The following is a 17,898-nucleotide window of genomic DNA, read 5'->3' as shown; positions in this document are numbered from 1 at the left end:
TGTACCCAGTTTTTGCCATACTAAAACACTCCATTGCAGTGTATTATCCAACACACAAGCTAGTGACCATAATTATAGATCATCATGTCTAAAACTCACTTATATTGATATTATATGCAAAAGTGGAAAAGGAAAAAAAAATCTGCCTGTTAAGTGTCAGATGAAATCTGTCAGGTGAAAAAAGCCCTGACCATAACAGAGCATTGACTGAGCTGACAGAATAAGAGGTCAAAGAGGTAATGCAGCATTGCCTTAGCCATTGGAATTATGTCACCCATTGATTTCCAAAATAAAGGCCAGTGAGAAAAAATTATGCAGGTGGCAGGGCAGAATACCCACTTGTTTCTTAGCTGAAGTAAAACTATTTCGATAAGCTATTATTCTTTTTTAAATTGTTTTTTGGTCAATAGGAAGGACATTCCATGTCATTACTCTCCCTCTTGCCCCTGAGGGTTCACTCAGCAGGTATTTGATGATATCTGCATTTATTAGTAAGAATTAAGGGCAAGCTAAGAGAACAAACTCTTGCCATAGCAATAACCAGATACTTTCCAGCTGTCTGCAGCCTCCTGAGCAGCTGACAGGTTTCACCAACAATGCTTACTGGCTACTGGCTTGATCCATGGATTAAAAGGAAAAACAGCTTAATCGGAAATTGTATGGAGTAGATGACCTTGAGTGCCATCAGAAGGCACAGACAGGACAATGAAGCCATCAGGCCTGGCCACCATTGGTTTATAAAGGCAGGTCCTGCTTGTCTGGCCTGATGGCCTCCTAAGGTGACCTGCTCAGTGGAAGAGGGCAAGGCTGTGGCTGTGTCTGCCCGACAGCATTTCCCACAGAACTGTCCTGGAAGCTGGCAAGGTTCTCTGTGTGAAATCTGAGGGATGGCCAGGCCCAGGGTGGCAGTGGAGCTGCCCCAGCTGGGACAGGTCACCAGCAGCATTCCCCAGGGCTCAGGACCAGCACGAGCTCTGTTCCACAGCTTTATCCACGCTCTGGACAAGGGGACTGAGCATCCCTCAGCAAGGCTGGGGATGACACAGGCACCTGCTGGAGGGCAGGAAGGCTCTGCAGAGGGCCTGGCCAGGCTGGCAGGGCCCAGAGCAGTGGCCAGAGGAGTCCAAGTCCTCTTCGGCCACCAGAAGCCCCGGCAGCAGGAAAGGCCCTGCGGGTGCTGAACACGATCCAGCCATGACACCTGGCTTGTATCAGCTGCAGCACCACCAGCAGCACCAGGGCGGTGACTGACCCCCTGTGCCACAGCTGAGGCCACACCTCAGATCCCGGGGTCACTTTTGGGCTCCTCAGGACAAGAAGGACATTGAGGGGCGGGAGTGTGTGCAGGGCAGGGAATGGAGCTGGGGAAGGGGCTGGAGCACCAGAAGCAGCAGGGGCTCAGCCTGGGGAAAAGGAGGCTCAGGGAGAACCTCCTCATTCTCTACAACTTCTTGGCAAGTGGTTGTAGCCAGGTGGGGGTCAGGCTCTGCTCCCAGGCAACAGAACAAGAGGAAATGGCTTCAAGTTGTACCAGGGGAGATTTAAATTGGATGCTAGAAAGGGGTTGTCAAGCATTGGAACAGGCTGCCCAGGGTTGAATCATCATCCCTAGAGGTATTTGAAAAGGGGAAATTAAAAATTAAGCATAGACGTGGCACTTAAGGACACGGATTAATGTTGGACTTGGCAGGGCTGGGTTAACAGTCAGACTTGATAATCCTAAAGATCTTTCTCGAGAAACAATTCTATGATTCTATGATTTCCAGAATTTTAAACACTGTTTACAAAAATGTTCAGCTATCAAAACCGTAAAGACCATATTTATCACTAACACCACCACTTCACATGTGTTAAAAGCACTTTTGATACAAAAGAGAAAAACTTTGCAATGCTCAGACTGAGAGAAGAAACGTTAGATATGGTCTCTCAAAAGCAAGACAAGATGCACACTCAGATGAATAGGACTGCAATAGTAAAACAAATTCATCCTCCACTCACAAAGCACTGGGACTACAGTACTAGTAACAGGAGAGGCAGAACAACACAATCAAGCCAGAATACATCTGCATTTTAGCTAAATCATCTCCTTACTGCATTTCAAAGAGGCAATTCAGCCAATGTAAACAGAAATTACAGTCTGCTTTCCACTAGATCATAATCTAAAACCAACAGAAGCAACCATCCACCACTGCAGGCAACACTGGAAGAACTCAAACCTCTCTTCATTGCTATTTCAAATGTATTATTCAAATAAAACCTACCAAATTACAAAAGCCTTTTTCACAACAAATCCACAGCATTCCCCAAGACTGGATTGCCAGAATGCAAGTGTGAATTTGCAGGTAGCCTAACACACTAACACCTACAAGTATTCAGAGTGTACCCACTGCTAGCACTTCCCAAAAACAGCACTAAAACAAGGATTTTCCAGATGGGTAGAGTGATGGCACCGTGATGAAGTCTGCACCACTACTTTTCACAGCATATTCTAGGCAATTCTCTCAGCCCTAAAATAAAATGGAACAGTCTTCAGATTACCACTTTTTCAGTTGTCAGTCAAGCACACTCGTTAACCAGTTATGGAAAATCAGATACCCAGAAAAAAAAATAAAAATCAAAGTATCTTCAGAATAATCTAAGCTTAAAATTGATGTGCTTAAAAGTACAGTAATTCCCAATATATCTAAATAGTTAACCACCAGCCGATTTTCTATTTTTTATCTCCAACTCTCCCCTTTATCACTACACAAATAAGTAAGCAAATAAAAGCAGAAAAAAAGGTTTTGGCTTAGTTTTTAACAATTACTTTTTTAACAATGAACATAAGCTTAAATCCTCAGAACTCTTAGAACTTTTCTGGTCACTAGGTCAAAATAAAAGTTTATTTAAAAATACTCATATTTAAAAAATATTCATAAATAATCCCATATTTATAATCTTATATATAAAAGTTCCCCCTTTTCTATTAAGTAGAACTGTCTCTCTTTCCAGAGCCTTGCAGTAATTTACTGAAAAGTCTAAATAATTTCAACTTTAATAACTTTTATAATAATGCCTATGAACTCCTCTTTCTCTGCTAAATGGAAATGGAGCCAGCCATGTAATAAATAATTTAGCATCCATTATTAAAATGCCATATATTGCATGTGTGTTTTCAAAATATTTTATCATAAATCTAGCATTCCAAGTAACCAGAGCAACTGCAAACATTTTACATTTAGAGGCATGAACGATGGAGCTGATATGACCTCTCAGATATTACTTAAAAAAATAACAGTGTTCTCATTGTGAGACAGTGCAGCCTTAAGCTTTGTAATTCAATGATGACTGGAGCTTGGTTCACATCTATTCTAAGAACTGTGAGAGGGTACAGGGGCACACTCATCCATGCTGCACACCCCGGCCAGGGCACAGGGACCTTTGCCATCAGCGCCCTCTGAGCGCACTCTCATCCGGACATACGGGCTCCCCCTCGGGAATCAAATGACTAAACCGGGATGGGGACCAAGGGCAGGAGAAGAAACCTCTTACTGGACTGACACTTAATCCTAGATGGCATTTCTTTCATTTCCCTTGCCAGGAGAAGCAGCAGGGCAGTTTGGACACAACGCGGGCCGTGCTGCCCTCAGCACACACAGCGGCTGCACTGCAGTCCCTGCCTGGTCCTCGTGGCAGCAGAGCTCTGACAGCCCTGAAGCCACCAGTGGGCTTTTTGTGCCAAGGCAGAAAATATCTCCCCACCCACAGGAGGCATAAAGCTATTTATGCATTATTAGTACTTTCATGTGATCTTTTTTTCCTCAAATAGTTTTACCCAGGAGAAGGAAGGAAGAGGCAAAAGATATTTTCTCATTTAAAAATGCATTACTAAGTCATAGGCTATCATTCTAATAAGTTTAAGGTATATTTATTTACTGGAAAATAAGTTTGCTTGTATATTTAATGTAATTTGATACACATCAACATCTCTACCTTGTATCTCTCCAAGAACAAAAGCCTTTCACTTTCCATCCTCTCACTCAAACACATGATCTTGGTAAAAGGAATACAAATCTCCTCAATAGAAGACATGCAATTAGGAAAATGCACGTGGCTGCTCATGTAAGGCATGTCAGGGATGTACCCACAGAACCCACCCCTTTTCTGGTATTCACACATTCCACTGCTCCCTAACAAGAGGGTGTGACAGAAGCAAGCAGAGGATGCAGGGCAGGGTTTACTGATGAATTTAGGAGAGGCTGGAGCAGATGCTCATCCTCAGCATTAAGTAAAATCATCAACAGCATTTGAAGGTGCAGGACCACTGAAGACAAACCTTGCTCCACAGAGATCTCTCTTGCTCCACTGTGCAACACAAAATACAAAAAAACCCACCCAAAACAGCCCCCAAATCTCCAGGCAATGCCCTACACTGCTTTCATGCACAACCTTGGAATAAATCCAGTTGGAAATCATGGGGAATCCCTGATCACAGGTACACCTACTTGCTGTAGAAATCCATGCAAATAAACAAACTGGCATCTTATAAGCCTATAAAATGTTAAAACTGCCTCATATTAAAAAATAGTTCAGGGTTGTGGTTCTCAACCTGCAACCAAGAAAAAAAAAAGCCAAACATTTACATAATCAGTTTAAAAAGGCATATTTCTGAAGAAAATTTCCATTAAAGTTCAGAATGTTACGTAATTACTGCTTAGAAGAGGATGACATAAATATTCCTATCAAATGTCCTTTGCATTATTTATTTTAGATTTTCTTCAAGAGAAAAACAGTAAGCATTGTGGTGTCATAGGCTGACCAGAGATACTGTAAGTGCAGGTAAACTCTTGGGGGACAAATTGCTCAAACCATTTAATGCTGCAATTCACTCATTAGGACAAAAACTCAGCTCTGTGCTTGGTTTTCAAAATGCTATTTTCAGATCTGATACCAGGGAGAGAGAAGACAAGAGACTAGAGAAGTATTCATACAAAGAACACTTTTCAACTGCACCTCTAATACCTATTTTTTTATTTCAGCAGTTCTTGACTATTTCAGATCCATGATAAAGGAGTAACATAGGCCTGGATCTATCTTTCTAAGGAAAGAATGAAGAGGAAAAAGATTGAAATAAGGCATCCCAAATTTTCAAAGGGCTCTTTCTTCTAATCTAACTGCTTGGATAATGCGTCCAGAGTGGCATTTTGTAATGACAGCAACTTTCCAACAAATCAATAGTTATTTAATTCCCAACAAGCTCTCGAGTCCATTAAACCTGATTACATTCACCCATTTCAGTTGGGTGCAGTTATTTTTCCTACACCGGCACTTAATCTATAACAGGAACTTATGAGAACTTTCAAAAGCAATTTCAACATCAATCAGCATAGAGTGAAAGGCACGATTTGCTTGTAATTATTTATTGGACAGGATGGCAGAGGGTCCGACTGAGCTCCAGCACCCGACCTTCACCCCCAAATTCTAATGGATATGAAGGCTGCTGAATGTGTCTCACTGCATAAAAAGCAGCCTCAGCTCGCACATCCCACAAGACACAGATGCCCAATACCTGATTAACGGCCACTGTGCAATGCTATATTTCTATTTTTGACATATGTGTCTGATATTAAGCCTGAAGTGAAAAACACAGCCCACAGTCTTCTATTACTGAAGGGACCTATATGGAAACCCACCTGTTTCATGCTGTGATTGCCCCTCCATGTCAGCAAAGTGCTGGAGAAAAGGAGCACAACGAAGGTTTCCCTCTCCCTCACAGTTAATTTGACTTATCCCTAGCACAGCACAGAAATGCATTAACACACATTTGTGTCTCGACCCTGTCAATGCACAGTATCCAACAGCTGCCACTTAGATGGTACAATTCTATCAAAGTTTAGAAATGTTGACTTTTCCTAATGTCTTCTAATACTGTAAACAACAGGATACTTATTGCTTAATTAGCATCTACACAATCCATTCAGAATCCCAAGTCTACCAGCAGAAACTTCAGTAGCACCACTTTTTGATAAAAATAAAATAACAGCAAAAGCAAATGCAACAACAACAATCTGGTAGCTGCCAGCTGACTCCTAAATATACAGAACTCTTGCCCTGCAGCATTCGAGGGCTCAAAGGAATTAATAGGATGTGTATAAATATTCTTTGCAGGTGATATATTTCTATACACACAAAACCACAACTCCTTTTTCATTCCGTGGGACGCGTAACATATGAATTAATGCATATTTAACACTATTCCTATTTGCTGTGCTAAAACACTTAACCTAAACACATCATGGTAAGTTACTTTGTCTTCTGACCTGCCGTGGGAATGCTGACTCCCTCAGAAACCTAGAATGGATAGCAAATCCTCTGCCCTGTGGTCAACCTCGTGAAGCAAAGGCATGAATGTTAAACAGCAGACAAATCAATACAAGCAAATATAGCTCAACTACACCATTTATTCAGCCATGAGAGATGTCAATACACAGATTAGGGTGATCCATCTTTTTGATTTCCTACTGTCTTCTCACTGACTACATGAGAGCTTTTGCCTGTATTAAAAGTGTTTGCTTTCTCAACCATAAAAATTCCAATTATTGCTCTAAGTGCACTAGAGTTAAGTTGCTTGTTGGAAGCGGCCTTGCATTACCTGAACAAGTCCAGCGAAGTATGGTGCTGCAGGCAGAATCATTGGCACTCCATAGGGATGTAGCAAAACTCCTTGAGACGACAACATGGTTTAAGTGATAGTATTACTCCCACTAAAGCTAAACACATCAATTGAAAGTTAGGGGAAAATCTATATACCAACTTCTTCCAAACTCAGAGCTAGAACCAAATAACTTCTGTCAGGGGCAAAGCCCACATCAGCTGTAAAAAAAAGAAAAAAATTGACGTCAGCAACACTTAATGTTAAAATTTTCTTCAGAGACAACAGATAGAGACAACAGCTGCAAACCTAACTCTACCCAAAAAGGAAGGTGCTATTTTGGGAGCAGCTTAAGTAACATGACTAGCCAACTACTCTTTATCAGTTCAGATTTTTAAGTACTAAACACATAGAGATCAAATTCTGTACAGATCTACTGATTAGAAATAATTTTCCTATCAGTTCTGGCATATACATGACAACAGTTACTATCAGAAGCCATTTTCAAAATAACCAGGTTTATCATGATTGCATAATTAGACATTTCCCTGGATTTATAAGCTGTTAAACAATGTTCACGTGAGGGTTTACACTTCAGTCTGTTACACTGGGTATAGACTCTGTTTCGATTCATTATATTTTTCTTGTTTGTTTTGAATAAGTGAGCTAACACAAGCTAATGACTTCTATTAGTGTAAATTATATTTTAATGGCTTTTCTAACCTTTCATAACATCTATGTTGTTAAATTGATCATAACTATTTTAAAAGAACAAATTTTCCCATTAGAGTATTTCAACTCCATTCTCCAAATCAACTTACACTACACCAAGGACTGAAATTTAGGCCGGTTTCCTCCCTAAATCAAAACAGATTTGCCTTTAAATGTACTGCTTGCAAGACATTCTATTCCGCAGCTCGTTTTTACTTAAGACAAAACCAACTTCGTCATTAACACCTGTTTTATGTGCTATGTATCTTCTATTGCAGATGTAACTAATGACAAGAATTACAATTGAGCAAGACTTTTTTATTTCAATAAAAAATTAGTTAGGTACTTACAACTCCATGTTACAAGTGAAATCAAAAAAAAAACCTCCTACAGTATTCGAATTATCAGGGTGCTTCACACCACTAATTTCAGCTACTTGATTTTGTTGCATAATTACTTTTCGAGATAACTAATTGCAGACAAGATTTGATGTGATACTCAATTATTTAATGTCACATTTTGACCATCGTGGAAGGCTTTCAGTAATTGATTCTCGTGTATCACGGCGGCCGTGCTGCAGGATTTGGAAATCTCCCTGAGCAGCTGCCTGCTGGCCCTCCCCAGCTCCAGCCTTACCCCACTGCTAACTTTAGATGTGGAATTGTGACCCTCAGTGATGCTCCCTGCTGAAGCTGCCAGGGAGGCCAGCAATTGTCACATGATGGAGTGATGTTTACCCCACTCCATCTCCTGTTTCAGAACTGCTTCACTTTGTTGTTGGGGATGATGCTGTTCTCACTGCTTATCTGACCATGCTTAGCTATAAATCCTATTTCTTGGTCCTGTCTTACCAAGGAAGAGAAACTCTGCAGTTTAATTACTAAGCAAGCTGACACATCATAGATTTTTTTCAAAAGATTGTCATTAATTCCAATACAAAACCAGTCACTAACTTTCACAGAGAAATACATAAACAAAAGGTGTATATGAGAAAGCAAGTTGCAGTCACAGCTCACTTAAAAATACTTAATTAAAAAAAATCATTTTAACTATTGCTTATTTGTTTCATCCAGCAGAGTGAGCTGCATTTGAAAAGAAAGCAGATTTCTTTCACCCAGGAATGGAGATTATAAAATGGATTCTGCAAGCTTTACTCAAATGACTCCAGTGGGACAACTGACATAAATACAGACTGTTAAATTGCTCTGTAAAATATCTGGCAGGTTTTTTTGTTTCAGCATGTATATATTTGATAAGATGTTAGAAAACCTGCAGAGGAAGATTTGCACAGGAAAGTGCAGGCTCAAGGGAAGCTTTTCTGTGATCTATTTTAGGACAGATTTTTTTGAACATTTTCTTTAATTATTTTGGCACAAGGCAACTGCTGATGAAATTTCCTGATGACACAAAGTTGGAAGGTACTGTCAAAACTGGAAAGGATAAGGATATTACATAGAAAGAACTGCTAAATCTTATGGGCTGCATTAATCAAAATTCAATAATACAAAATGCAAGATCATGCTCCTCCTAATGACAGAAACTTCAGAGCTAAACTCAGGAGGAAGAAAAGCAGGATCTCATTGCATCTGTTTAAAGAATTTGAGATGCTAGTGAGATGTAAATAGGAAAATTATCAGTATTTCTTAATTTTAATTCTTAATTATTTCTTGATTTCTTAGAGGTATTTCCAACAGACTACATTTCTCTTCATCCACATTAAATAGTGAAAAAGAAAAGGTCAAATTCAAATACAACCATTGTAGATAAATTCCTTTTTGTGCTCAGGGGAATGGAACAACTATGTTGCAACAGAAACCTAAATTTGATTTGTTTATCCCAGCAAAGCAATCTGTGAATAGGGAAGAAAACAGTAGGAGGAAGAGACTAAGCTAAGGACAATCCTGACACTCTAAAAATCAAGAAAAACCTAGTTATGAATAAATTTAGGCTGAACATATTTTTCCAAGTTCGGGGGTTTTTTTGAAGTATTTTGGTCTTGTCTAGTGAGGGTCTAGAGCAGCCTTCCAAATCCACAGTAACAAAAAAGAGTGGCTTGTAACAGAATATGATGCAAATAGCAGTGGTAGTGTGAACTCAGCAGCTTCCAGGAGGACACTTCCGGCCCTTTGCAAGCAGCATAAACATTCCGGAATAACAAACATCAAATGTCTGAGAAGCATTGCTGTTTTCTACATCGCAGATAGCAATACACAAAAACAAACGTTGAAAATAAACTATAATTACCTGGTTTAATGCAAGGACGCTTTGCTTGCCTCACTATAACAACATGCTTCTAAATGTCTGGGTGTGGGGCACTCCAGATGCAAGCTCTGACTTGGTGGCTGGGCTCTGTGGTGATGTCCCATGTGTGCACCAGCTACCTAAGTTCTCACAAACCTCTGCGAATCAAAACCACAGAAGCACAACAGAGCTTTACTCGCGTCTCCGCCCCGTGCCAGGCTCAGAACTTATGCCAATGCCTCTACATCAGCTCCACCACTTTAGATCAACACATTTCCTCTCCCCCCCCAGCCACGCAAAAAGGAAATTTCACTTGAGTTTTACAGCTGGCTGTTAGTTAGTATCCATGGTCACTCCTGCTAGAATATGTTGAATAAATGAAATTTGACCACCAAGAGTGCTGAGGACTGAGAGAATGAGCCAGAAGAATATTGGTAAAGCTGGGAGTTCTGCTTCACTTCAGCAGGATTAAGGTCGAGCATGGACCTAAACACTTCTGGGAGGACAAAGCCAGAATGGTCAGGACATGCACATCAAGCACCTCTCTGATGTCCCTGGTGGTGACAGCACCCACTTCCTGCCTGCTGCAGGGTTCCTCCTCCCTGCAAAAAATTAACTCTGTGTGTGGGTGGAAAAGGGGAGATCATCTATTTTAAACAACTATACAGCTTTCTTTTCCATTGCATTCTAGAAAATTATAATGCTGTTAGGAAAAAATGTGACATGTTAAGCCATTATCAGTGTGCTCATAGACAGTATGCTGCTTTCAGCTGTTCCCAAGCCCTAGTTGGCTTTGGTTTCTTTCATTAAAAATTTTAATGGATTTTCTGAAACTAAAAATTGATTTCAGCAATGAGAGAGGAAGAATGAACAAGAAAAACACAGGAACACTAGCTTTAGATGTAAAATGTATATACACAAATAACATGCACAATCTTACTTGTTTAAACTATGCAGATTTTTCCAAAAGGCAGGTTTTATTAATGAAAAGCTGCTTTTAAAGGTGAAGAGCATAGGTTAAGCAAGGCAGGGTAGGAGTAGATGGTCATAAAACTCATATGTATTTCAGGCCCAGCAACCTAATACCAAAATCTCATGTTTTAGCACAGCACTGAAGCTACTGACAGGAGTGCTCTAATAGCAGTTTCATTGAAGGCTTGCTAAGAAGTCATTTAAGTAGGTAGGAAATGGAGACTGCTGTACAGTACAGATGCACAGATACAGAAATAAAATTAGAGATATGCCTGAAAACTGGACTACACATTCAGAAAGAACAAGAAAAATGAAAATGGTGCAAGAATGATCAGTTTTGATCCCACCTGCATATAAGATGTAAATAGCACATTAGACAATGACCAAAATACTTCCCCAGGCAAAAGCAGATGCCTAAGTTTTGCTATGGTACAAGGCAGGAAAAAAAAAATACTTCAGCAACTTCCCTGGGGCCACAATGCCTGGAAAAGGCAGATCCCTGCAATGCAGTCATCAGCCAATCAATGATGTATGCTCTAATCAGATTCTGACCGAAGTAATCTATTTAGACCATCTTTCTGCCAAATAATTAATTCTTCTTAATGCCTGTATCTAGTTCAAAATACCACAAACAGTAGTTCTTCCAAATGCTGCACAACACCAATGAACTTCAAATAATTTCTGCTTCCTTCCTACACTGGTCTAACTTTCCCATCCCTCAAACCTTAAATAATTCAGGTACCACTTTGGCACCCTCTTCAGAGCTTATGCTATGTCATATATGAATCTTTTAAGTTCAAGTCTCCCGTTTCTGACCACCTTCCCCATTGTCCAAATGCTCTCCATTTTCTCTTTAAGGTTTCTCAGTAGTTTTCTGGTACAAGAAACCCCAAAACTGAAAGGACAAATTGGTTTCCCAGTCTCCTGATAATTTCCCTCATCCACAGCAACTTTAGATTACTGTCTCTAAAAAAGGATTACCAGACACCAGCACCACAGATGCTTTGAAAGAGAAGGTGAGCTGCTGTTGATTAGCACTGCCTGAGGTGATCTGGCATTAAAGGAAATATTGATAGGCAGAAAAAGCTCTCCTGCACATCTTCCCCCACCCTCCCCGGCACAACTGCTGGCACTGTTATAACTGCTGCACTTGTCTTCCAAAGACTATTTCCACCTTTCTGCAAAAGCCATTTAGGGCCAGAGGCTCTTCAAGTGCACCAGGAGCACCATCCAGGCTTGCCCCATCCTCATCTGCTCCCTGTTCCCCTCTCTTCTGCATGAAGAATGTGTAAGAGCTGCTCGTGCCAGGTACCAATTCCCCAGCCAGCTCCTCTCACACAGAACAGCAGAGCCAAAAACACAGCAAGGATATTTTACTGACTCCTAAAGCAGAAAATGCCACCTATACAAATCTCCTATGTGGTGGTCTCGTACTGATAACCAGCACAGCAAATGTCATCAGAGTTGTTTTGAGTTTATTAAGCATCTCAGTTCACACTAGAGAATAGGGCAAGGATATAGAAACTGTTTAAAAGTGGGAGAAACCATCATTTTCAAGTGTGTGGGATACAGTATATTTAGAATTAACACATTTTTCTTCTGAAGTTAAAGTTTCCATTTAAAAATTACATTTGCATCTAACAATTACACTAGCTCTTAGGAGCACATTAAAAACTAGCAGCAGGTCAAGATCAGCCCAGCTGATTCTTCAGACAGAAAACAACAATGCTTCAGTTGCACTGAAGTTCAAATTTTAGCCTCTTTCTTCTAAATATACAATGATAGTTAGCTTGGAGATTTCAAAGATAAAGAAATCCAGTCCTGCAAAATACAAGAGCTTCACACAGAAGCAAAAACTTAGGAAAAAAGTTTGGGAAATTATTTGTAGCCCTAGAGAAATTAAGGCTGTTGCCCTGTAGGCCAATAGGCCTTGCAACACTTGAAGTGCAATATTTGAGTAAATGTTTGTTTCTGAGTACAGAGCCATTCCTTTCCCTCTAGTTTCACCTTCCCTTCTTATTGTCAGTGCTCTGGTCTGAGCCATGGGCTGCTGGGGTATCTCACTGTGTGTTTACTTTGCATTTCTTTTGGAGTGCTCCCATAAAGATCACTTCTTTCCCCACCTGCACTGCCCCAAAACACATCCCTTTGTTACCTTTATCCAGCACTTGTCATCCCCTTCAAAGACTCACTTCAGCCTATTCCTACCCAAGCTATTACTGTCAACAACTCAAAGATGAATATCCTTTGTCTTGCCTTGAATATTGTGCTCCTTCACCTCCTAACCAAACTCCAAATGGTTTAACATGCTTTCTCCTGAAATTGCCTGCTACCAGCCAAGGCCCTCTCTAAACACCTATGAACCTTCTCTTTCGGCCCATAAAACCTCTTCTTGCCAGAATGCCACACAAAAACATGGCCTGGGGGATGAGCTGACTGTCCAGTGGCGTGATGACCAATATCCCTGCTCCTCTGCAGGTCAGCTCTAAATCGTATCCATCTCTGATTGTGAATTCCTTTGACGAGAATTGAATCAGGTACAAGGAGAACACCACAATGACAGCAATATAAAAGAACACACACACTTAAAAGATACACATCTACTTAGCTTCATTTTTTTCCAGAACTCTTAAAGGCAAGGCTTGCCCTCTTCTATGTCTTGAAAACCCTCACTCCCTACTTAGAATGGATTGCTAAAAGATAAGAACTCGTCCCCTGACAGCAGGGAGAGTGATTTACCCTTCAGTGAGTCGCAAGACACGTTCACTTACATAGGTGATAAATGTATGCTAGAGAGAAGCAGCAGGTTAAAACTGGAGTTAAGGGATCCCTCTGTGCTTGGACTTGCCTTGGGCTACCACAGAAAGGTAAGGAGCTGTCATCAGCTCTACATATCAAGGCACCAAAGCCAAGAACAATCCACGAACAGCTACTCTCTGAAAAAAACAATCAAGTAGCTATAGGTGTCTTTTAATTTAGCTGCACTATCACACCAGTTAGAAACATTGTGGATCACAACCATATTATTATCCCAGCATTTGTGTCAAAATTAAAGCAGGATGGATCTGAAAACTTCAGTTATTTCATGTGCTGTGCTCTGTGCTAGGAAAAAGATGACACTGGACTGCAAGGTGCCACACAGAAAGGCTAGAAAGGCTCCTAAAGCTACAAAAAGTGGTGGAACACACCTCCATAGGCCTGCACAACTCTGCTTGTGAAGGAAACTTCTCCATGTGCCTCCAATTATCCTGGATCACTTGTTAGCTGCAAAACTGTAGGAAAACACTTTTGCTTTAAGTACCAAGAGTTGATTTTGACACGCAGACATCACAACTTATTCACAGCACTGAAGACGTGTTACCAAGTCCTGCACTTTGTTTCTTCTGCCTTAGTGAGAACTGCACTGTTTTCCTTCTCTTGCAGAGAGTTCCATGTTGGTTTTTATTACATAACTCTTATCAGCTGGATAGCTGTACCAAATCACTTGAATTTTCCCTGTTGGCTCTTTTGAGAACACACTCTCTCACATCTCCAGGCTACTTCAGATATCTTTCTCAACTCTGCTCTTGAGATTATCTGCATTTTCTAAATCAGCTGAGATTAGCCTCCAATCCATGAGAAGTTAAGCAGCTTAGAAAATTTTGTATGAAACACAGAACACTTTCAAGATCTCATGCTTGTTTGATATCGTGCAGTTACACAGACTAACTACTGAAAATTATGCACATCTTCCACAAATGATAAGCAGTATCACATACATCTTCAATAAAGTCTCAGGTTGTATGTATACCTATTTCACAATTATGTAGTAGAATCGTACTTGCATATATCTTCCTTAATCTCATTCATTTATTCTTCTCCTTTGTGTGCTGAATGCAGGATGACCAAGAAATACGTATTTTTGCATGTATTTTGTCAGCAGGTAAGAACAGGCTGTAATCTTCCCTGAGGGTATGTTCATTTGTAAATCAGCCCGGCAGTAACAAAAACATTTTTCCTTGCAAATCAGGTAACCAATACCCACCCTTAATAAATCCTAGTGATATACCCAAGCCATGCCATGAGAGCTCTTCATCCATTCCACACAGGATTTTGGGCAATACCTGAGCACTATCCAGTCTCAGTACCTGCTCATGGCCATATTCTTATGGGCACCAACCAATACCTCAAAGAGGATCTCGGGAATACACCCAAGCTGTACAAGAGATAAACCACCTGCCTGTCACTGTCACATCCCAGGCTTTAGTTGTGTGCAGACGACCGAGGTGACAGACAGTCACATATTTTTATTACCAAATCTGGTCAAACAGACTTTTCTTTCTTGCTGTAGTCAGGCTACTCTAACTACTGTATCACAGGAAGCTATGACTTCTTCTTGACCCCAATTAGAACATTCATTATTCATCAAAGTACAGTTTTCATTTGCTTCCCTTGGGAACAGCAGAGTATCACTGTGAGGATCTTTCAGTACAACTTCACCCCCTTAATACACTCAGGATTTGCTGACAAGTAACAGCTACTTATTCCCCCGAGTCAAGCTCATATTAATAGGACTGCACAGTGAATCATGAGATGGTATTAAACCCTGCCTCCTGCCTGTATAAATACATCACTCAAGCACCCTACCATGCCAAGTGCTATGGTTTGATTGCAGAAACCAGCAGAGGGTAGATATCCTAAGTGAGCAGGGTGCCTTGGAGAAACAACCAATTCAAACCCCAAAATAATAAAGACCCTATAGGTCTTTAAAGGGATCAGAGGGAATTTCTGTTCACTACTGACAAGTTTCATATTTTCAAGAGATAAAATACCAAGACTTGAAGGCATTAGATGTAATGTAAGCCATAACTCAGCTCTACTCAAGACACTGGCAATAGTTTAAGTACTAAAGTTTAGCCAAGAGCTACAAGCAAGGAGCATCTAAGGCAGGCAGGATTTGGCTGAAAGCATTAGAAAGCCCAGCTGATAGGAAGTTCGCCTCCAAATATGAATGGCAGAAAGTTAAGAAAGCTTTTTCAACTTCATTGCTATTTAATGTCTGAAGTCAATTCAGTCTCATAGATATTTGCTAATGCACGTGTATGGAGGCACCTATCCCACTCCTAAACTCAGTGTGGGGGTCTGACACTTGGCCTATCCAGGCCAAGCTAAAACCCGGCTTTCCCTGAGATGGGTCACATCCCTTCTGCCCCAGTCTGAGGTCTGTGACTGAAGCCAGATCCATGTCAGTGGGGTTGCTCTGGTACTCTGCAGGCACCTCTCTGTAAAGAGCTGGTACACAGGAGAATTAATTTGGAAGAACAAAATTCCCTGGATTAAGCTTCAAGAAATGTTCCTGGTAACACAGTAAATAGCTCTCACCCAAAAGAACCACATCATGTGTTTACTTTTCTCCCTTCCCCTAAGACCTATTTAAAATATTCTACTTATTCATTCCACATTCCAGTCCTATGTATTCTTCAGCAATCTCAGTGGGCACTGAATTCATGGGAATACGTGATTTCTAATGATGCCTCTCACAACTTTCTCAGGACAACGTAAAGCTAGGGGGATCATGCTACTGCTCAGAATAACAGAAGAGGAGAGAAAGCACCTAAGATCAGAAAACCAGAACACTGCTGTATCAGTGCCAGATGGTAAAAGCCTTTCCTGCCATCCACTTTTTACTTTTTGTCAATTCCATTTGATATTAGGAGTGAATAGAGAAAAAATGGCCTTTTTAATCTCACCTTCATTTAGGTTTTAATCAACCTGTGCCAGTGCCCTTGGAAGGAACCAGCAAAGGACTGGGATAAATTTGTGCAGAGAAGGACAACAGAAGGGGATTATTTCTATTTTTATTGAAATCAGTGCTTTAGTGAATACTCAAGTTATTAGGTGGATATTAGTAAGATTTTTATTGCTTCAAGAAGTAAGACAAAGAATAAGTAGCCTCCTTCTAGGACCTCAGAAGTTGTCAATTCTCCTTTAGTGCAAGATCAGGGGATCAGACCGCAAAAACTGAACTCAAACTCTTTGACTGAGAGCATCTTACCTCCTCTCAAAAGTTTTTCAATAGTGATCTGTTCCTAACCAGATGAAACATCTGATACTATTTAGAAAAGACCTAAACAAACAAAATACATGTGACTTAACATCAGGAACAAATAAAAAGAAGAAATATAATATTCCTCTGCAAGTTTGAATTTGAGGTGCTCAAGAAACATGAACTGTACAGGAGGTTCATAAGATAGACCTGACTTTTGCACATCTGGATTATAAATGCTATTATTGGAACATCTCTCTTGCATTGCACCGACAGAAAAGCACTGAAGAGCTGCTTCTACAGAACTGTCAGATTTCAGGATAATTAATGAGGCAACTTGGAGAAATGGATTCTTACAGAAATTATTTTCAAATGTTTTTATAATTGCCTCTTTTTTTTTCTTATTGAGAAGTCTTCTTCACAGCCTCCCTTCTCAGATGCTTGAGTGATCTGGTACAGGTGCCTAACAACATTTATGTTTTTGCACTGATCTATTTGGCCATTTGTGGTCAAAGAGCTAAATTTCCTGATTTATCCTCAACCCTTCAGCCCTAATCAGCGCTTTAGGATCACATGAAGAAAACACGGAGATATTTTGTGCTCCACAGCCCTAACTCCTTGTGAAGCCCTGAGAGCAACCAGTGTCCATCACTCTCACAGATCAGATGCTGCCTGCTGGAACTCAGCTTCCTTAATCAAGCTGAAAATAGTTTTCCCTTGGAGATTTTATAAAGCAGTGGCAAAGTTCATTTTCTTCTGGAAATGGGCACAAATTACTTGTACAATTATAATGCGAATAAACATTGAAAACTATTCTTGAGCAAAATATACAAGAACACGCTGACAGAAAATGCACATTCACTGTACAACGCATTAATTTCGCAGCAATGCCAAAAGCTAACACTCTCAGCAGAAGTCAATAAACTGATCTACTCCAGCAGAAATTCTGATCCTGCTTTTCTCACCCAAGAAAATTCATGCCTGCACTGCATGCCAAAAAAAGAGCCCAGGAATGCTCCATTCCCATGCAGGCTTCTGGAGACACCTGCCTGGGTTGTTTGGCTGCACACACACACACAAATATTTGTTTATAATGAGCACTTCCCAAGAGAGACACCCCACTGAACTTAGTAATAGATATTACAGAAAATAAAGATTAAAATAAACCCTCGTCCCATGCCCAGTTTCTGTTTCAAGGCTTTTCTGGAAACACCTTGAAAACCAATTTCTCTACAAAGAGCAATAGCCCAGCATTCCTTCACTTTTTTACAAAACTGTAATTAGAAGTTCCTGTTTGAGTTTCCATTTGTCAAAACTG

The 17,898-nt window shown here is 40.4% G+C and overlaps 1 protein-coding gene across 41 annotated transcripts in view; it reads right to left on the bottom strand.

Moving 5' to 3' along the window:
- RBFOX1 (RNA binding fox-1 homolog 1) overlaps nt 1-17,898 on the bottom strand; it is a 1,167,310-nt gene that overhangs the window by 232,041 nt on the left and 917,371 nt on the right. For 4 of the 41 annotated variants that reach the window (XM_038151491.1, XM_038151496.1, XM_038151506.1 and 1 more), the window contains 2 exons: nt 9,587-9,741; nt 6,632-6,852 (listed from right to left, as the gene is read on the bottom strand). The exons of 36 other annotated variants lie outside the window; for them this stretch is intronic. In XM_038151491.1, coding sequence (XP_038007419.1) covers nt 6,632-6,718 — 87 coding nt within the window. In that variant the 5' untranslated portion in view covers nt 6,719-6,852; nt 9,587-9,741. Of the gene's footprint in view, nt 1-6,631; nt 6,853-9,586; nt 9,742-17,898 lie in introns of those variants that run through there. One more of the 41 variants, XM_038151492.1, reaches the window with a different exon arrangement.

Source organism: Motacilla alba, chromosome 14 (assembly GCF_015832195.1).
Source record: "Motacilla alba alba isolate MOTALB_02 chromosome 14, Motacilla_alba_V1.0_pri, whole genome shotgun sequence".
In the NCBI taxonomy this organism is placed as follows: Eukaryota; Metazoa; Chordata; class Aves; order Passeriformes; family Motacillidae; genus Motacilla; species Motacilla alba.
Note: the sequence above shows the minus strand (reverse complement) of the source record. Positions and strands in the feature narration are given on the sequence as shown.